The sequence below is a fragment of the Formica exsecta genome, unplaced genomic scaffold (assembly GCF_003651465.1).
Source record: "Formica exsecta isolate Colony F162 unplaced genomic scaffold, ASM365146v1 scaffold116, whole genome shotgun sequence".
Lineage (NCBI taxonomy): Eukaryota > Metazoa > Arthropoda > Insecta > Hymenoptera > Formicidae > Formica > Formica exsecta.
The window spans coordinates 749,976-756,146 of NW_021848499.1; the positions used below are offsets into that span (position 1 = coordinate 749,976).

Consider the following 6,171-nt stretch of genomic DNA (forward strand, 5'->3'; position numbering starts at 1 on the left):
GGTTTTTCTATATATATATATATATATTATTGTTATAACCTGATAAAATAAAAATAGAAAAACCTATGTAAGTTCACTGGCTTTAATTTAATTTATAATTTGATATTTTTTCTAGTTAATTTTATATGGGAAAGAGAGAGAGAGAGAGGGAGAGAAAGAGAGAGAGAGAGAAACTTATTTTATAAAAATGTAAAAACTTACTTCATTTGTACCGAGATTCATGTGGTATTGGAGGGTACTGTTGTGTTTGAAATGAGCAACAAAGTAATTTACTTCGAAAGGCGGAAATTCCTTTTGTGGATCACGATATATCGTATTATTTAATATATGTCGCTTTGCGATTTCTAGAGGAGCTGTATTCATCGTATCGAGACACTGACTACGACTTCCCAGCCAGTAATTATTTCCATAAAGAAAGCCTGGTTGAAATCCACCGCTAGAATCCAGCACTCAAAAACATAAAATAAACAATTATTATTTAAGCATAAATATTGAGCAATAATTTTTATTTATTGTTAGTACATCATCAATGTTTTAATTCATTGTTGAATTTAAAAAGTAATCTTTAGATATTTCATTATTTAGGCCCGGTTGCACCAATGTTATTTTGGCTTTAAGCGAGACCTAAAACTTTTGGCTTTATTAGACTTTAAACTATCAGTTTGTTGTGCCTCTAGCCGCTAAGGAAGAGGTCTTTAGGGATTTATACGCCCAAAGGATTAGGATCCACGCTCGAAATAAGACACTCCCGGACGTTAGGTATAAATTAATATATTTCACAGGTTTTGGTACACTTTTACTTATTCGCGATTATAATAGTCGGGTGCGATGTACGGTATATCGATACTGTTGATATGAGCGAGCGAGTGAACGAGTAGTGAGCGATGTTAATGAGCTATATTACTGAGCTAGCGTCGGTGCATCTCGCGCTCAATATATATTAATTAATTAGGTCGTTGATTAGGGAGGAGTGTGGTGTCCCTGACCGGAGCATGTCTCGTGCTCCGCTCGTCAGCTGTCTAGTCAGCTGCTTACTCAGCTTCCGAGAACTTGACCGTAACTTCCTTCTCTTTAGTCACGTATCATACTTTTATTTTATTAATAATCTTTTATTACTTAACTCTTTCTTAATTATTTTTCCTTGATCTCTTTTCTAATTTTAATGCATTGCTTTACTCAGCTCTTTCTTAATCTTTTCTGTTTAACTTTATTGTTTTATCTTTTAATATATTAGGAAATTGGTCGGGCTACGACAAAACGCTTACAAAATGTGCTCACAATGTCGAAACGCGTTATACAGAATTTTCAAAATCATCAATATATTTTATACATAATGGCAGGTATCAAAGATGCAATAAAAATAATTGTTATAACGAGATATTAATGGTTACATTTGTCAGTGGTTAAAAATCGAAAACAATAATAATAAATATAATTGGAACAAATAAATAACAAATATTTAATGTTAAGATAATTTGTGTGTGTATAAATAATTTTGTCACTACATTTTTATACAGAAGTAATTAAATCGCTTTGCGATTTCTAGAGGAGCTGTATTCATCGTATCGAGACACTGACTACGACTTCCCAGCCAGTAATTATTTCCATAAAGAAAGCCTGGTTTAAATCCACCGCTAGAATCTAGCACTTAATAATAAAAAATAAGCAATTATTATTTAAACAGAAATATTGAGCAATAATTTTTATTTATTGTTAGTCTATCCGTGATTCACGCGATCAACGTTCGTAACGGTATACGCCTTCCTCAGACTTATAAATTGGAAGGCGTATCTTAAATAATATTAATTAATAATAATCATATAACATAATAATGTAATAATAATGTACATAGTCTTTTGGGCTATAACACATGTTTTAAATATAAAATTCTAAATAATTATTAGAATTTTATATTTTTGCGAAAGATAACATTACTCTACATCTCAGTAATAATATAGTAATAAAATATACAAGGTAATGTTTTAATGTGTGATTAAACTAATAAGGTAACGTTATCAGTTTTCTATTTTTGCGACTGACGGTTAGTATTACAAAAGTAGTATTACAAAAAAAATAAAATTTTAAATATTAAATTGTAATGATTGTACCAATAATTGAACTAAAAAATGAATCATATTCCATTAAAATAAGAGATCCTATGTTATTTAAATAGTGATTTAAATAGTGATTTAAATAATGATCAGCTTGATGTTGTAATAAAGAATATCAAGAACCAGTTCATCAAACATTTATTGTGTAACGATAAAAAGTTTGAACATCTCCTTAAATAAAGCATATGCCTCATGCAGAAATTTTAAAAATATCTTGTATATATTACTTTTTCAAGCACTTCATCTTATTATAAGTACTTTTAGATCCGAATCCTATTAAAAAAAAAAGTGCAATTACATTTTTAAGATGCACGTTGTACTTACAAAAAAAAATTTATTAAGACTGTCATATCTCGACAGATTGCATGTGATTCTTCTTTTTTCTTAATAATTTTACATTTTTTAGTTATAGTTTTGTTTCTATATTTAAACTATGTGCTCTCTCGCGTCTTTCTGCTGTTAAAAACGTTTTCTTCAAAACTTTTTCATAAAAACTTATACTTCGCAGTTTCGCTTAATCTTCCTACACTCCCAAAGAGCACAAAATGTCAAAAGGCATCTTGATGCCTGGCTGACTGGTTTTTTTTTATTAGATGAGTGACATATTTCGAAAACGCTTAGATTTCTAAAGTTAAATTTGCATTATATTAAGCTATATTAAAAATAAATCTGTTATTATCTTTTATTTTTGTATTTCATATTTTTCTTATAATTCTTTAATAAAGCATTTATAGGCTTACATATGTATATATTTATATAACACTTTTTCTTATTTTTATTTGCATAATATAGTGGCATAGTTTGAGTGAAAAATGTCGGAATATGTTTGTACATTAAATTACTACATTTAAATCAATTGTTCTATAAATATGGAAATATGTAGAAGATCAAGATAATTCCGCTTGTGTATACTCAATATTGGCCTGAATGTACTGATCTCATCTGGATTGGATGTGGCCATAAAGTGAAAGAAGAAGAAGAAGTGTACACTCAAGGGCAGGAATGGTGTCCCTCGGCGGTTAGGTGTATACGTATATGACCAAAAATTGATGAGCGCTTTGAGCGTCAGAAAGCTAATTCATTATCGCAGAGAAGCAGCATTATTATCCAAAACTTAGTCTCATGCGTATTATCATTAATTATCGCGATAGTGTCATCTTTGGGCGCACAATAGTACACAAAATAATTCCGATATATTCAGTTGATTTCGTTGTATTGTACGCGCTTCGCAATATCGCTTTGAAATACTGCGCTTAAACGTCCCATTACAATCGGTATAATGACAATGGTAATTGAAGTACTCTGTAAATTAGTACGTACTATATCACACAAGAGAACATTTTACAATTTGTGCTGCATTTAGTCCGATGTGACAATGTTATGCAAAAATCGCATGTAAACTATAATCTCTAATAATTTGGCATACAGAGCGCTTGAATGTATGTGACGAGCGATATATCTTGTTGGACAAAACGTCAAGCTAGTTTTGCTATGATATAGTGATACGCACAGTCTCTGTATATGAGGATAAAATATAACTTTTAATGAAACATCAATGTCAGGTAGATCGATTTATATTGCGTACGAGATATTCGTAATATCGTTACTATAAATCACTGTAAAAATGCAGTTACGATGGCAAAATCGACAATATTTATGATATTGACGAGTATGCTTTCAAATTACCTTGAACAAATTGCTTCTAAAAGGGAACGAAAAATAAATCAGAATACGAACGGTTTCGAGATAGTAGAATTTCTCGGTTAAAAGTGATAATATCCGAATTCTACGGATGTTCTTTCCATTTCTAACTGAAGCGCAGCCGTCGCAATTTTCTTCGAAAAAGATTGTATTTTTATCAGTTGAAGACATATCACAAGGATAGATATTCAACAATAAAGTTGCCTTTAAAAAATATCTGATATTTAAGGCATTATTGACTATTTCAAGATAACTATCGCGTATGTATGTATATGTATTATCTGAAGCGCGAAAAAGATCAAGCAGGGAAGGAGAAAAAAGTGGAAGGCAATCCGACCGCATTCCGTTACATCCTTGTTACCAGTCATATGATCGAGAGAGAAAGCAATGCAAGACGTGATGCCAATTAATAGGGTCCTATATTTGTCTCACTCACTCCAATTGAATGCAGGAAGTGCGAGTGAGACAGTTATAGCCAGCGCGCTGGCTGGACACCGCTTTCGGCTGTCACGTATACATCTAGCCGCCTAGAGACACCATTTCTGTCCTTGAGTGTACATGTACATAGCTTAATTTATTGCAATGTAATATTTAGTTAGGTGATTTAACCTAACAGTTAGGTAATTTAACCTAATTTTAACTAATTACTAATAATTATTAACTACTTTTTTTCTCTTTTTACAATAGTAAAAAAAGGCATATGAGTTTAGTTAACTTTAATTATAGTTTTTGTAATTAGACAATTAATTCAGTGTAGAGTAAACGCAAATAATTGTTTAATAATTAGTTCTTCTAATATTTTCGACTTTCTTTATAAAATTATAATTAAGTAAATAGAATTTTTTTTACTTACTTTTTAAACTCCATAATATTCGTTGATCCACGGCGTCGCGAAAGTCTCGTAATTCCTTTCCGCATATAGTTGAGTTAACAAGATCAGCTTTCGAAGCAATTATATAAGCAGGCAGCATATTATTAATATTATTAATAACTTTTTTGTATTCATTCCCGTTAGATTTGTTAACGTGCGCAAAAACACCAATTAAGGCATCAAAATTTACACAAATACACAAAATAAACACAAAGCGATAAAATAACATAATGCGGCTATAATCACTATTATTTTTTTATTATTTAAATTGTCGGCGAATACTTTAATATCAATTATAAACTGCAACAGACTTCAGAATTTTATTTATATTATATATATTTTTTGGTTTTAACAATATTGTTAAATGTAACTAGTAGTTTTGTTAAAATAGGAGAATTTATCGTAGAGTACAATTATGTTGTAAAGTACAACTCGCGTCTCGATACGTGTAAAAATATTTCTCTGTCTTACTATACACATCTGTTCACGTTCGTGGTGTTTAAGAAAGAGAACGATATTTATTAGAAGCACTGCTCAGTAACAGTATTCAGTAACTTGCTATCGACAGTTTTCGATATCGTTAACTAGCGACAGCCAATGGCAAGGACAATCCTGGTGAAAAGCGCAACTCCCATAGGCTATCGCTCGCTAACGACAAAGATAATCGTCGTTAAGAGGTTGGAGGAACCGGAATTAGAATTAAATTAGTTTCTTCGCTTACGTGACGCACTATGCGTCATTAAAAAAACTTGACGCTGCTATAACCTTCAAAGTATATTAAACCAACAAATTTTATAAATTTTATTTAAAACTATATTTAATTCAATTATGTCAATAACTGCGAAATGTATTAAACAATATGTTAACTTTAGCATATTGTTTAGTTTAGCACCAAGTTATTTAATCAAATTCTTTTTAATTTTTTTATTTGTATCAAATTTTAATTTTTGTATAAATTTTTAATTTTTTGTATTAATTCCTAATTTTTAATTTTTCTATTAATTTTTAATTTTGTTTTTTGTGTTTCGCATTATCCTTTTTTTTTTTTATTAAACTTTGCGGGATATATACAATGCATATAATTGTTCACATTTTTGATGATTTTTATAATAGATACCATATTGCCAATTATTAGATATATTTTTTCTTTTAATATTGGATATAAAAAAAATATATACATATATAAATTTTATAGTATAAACTTTTATTCAATTAATCCAACTTTTTAATATCATTATTTCTGTAAGAAATTAAAACAACTATTTTGTACAACTTTTCTTGGTTAATATATTTTCATAAGTTTTTATTTTCAATTGACGCAATCTTTTTATACCATTATTTTTGTAGGATAATCTTTTATAGTAATACATACAACAATTTTTACAACTGGCACGTGCACTTGGCGCCTTTTTCTGACTATTATGTACCCAATATTTTTAATTACAAGCTAACTTTTTCTAAAAATTTTTTTATAAGATAATATTATAA

At 29.6% G+C, this 6,171-nt stretch overlaps 1 protein-coding gene across 1 annotated transcript in view; it reads right to left on the minus strand.

Annotated features, from left to right (window-relative positions):
- Positions 1 to 4,912, minus strand: part of LOC115239062 (nose resistant to fluoxetine protein 6-like) — a 10,575-nt gene extending 5,663 nt beyond the window's left edge. Inside the window, exons 1-2 of the mRNA XM_029813393.1 lie at positions 4,666 to 4,912; positions 202 to 449 (exon numbers count right to left, since the gene is read on the minus strand). Coding sequence (XP_029669253.1) covers positions 202 to 449; positions 4,666 to 4,912 — 495 coding nt within the window. The remainder of the gene's footprint in view (positions 1 to 201; positions 450 to 4,665) is intronic.
- Positions 4,913 to 6,171: the final 1,259 nt, after the last annotated feature.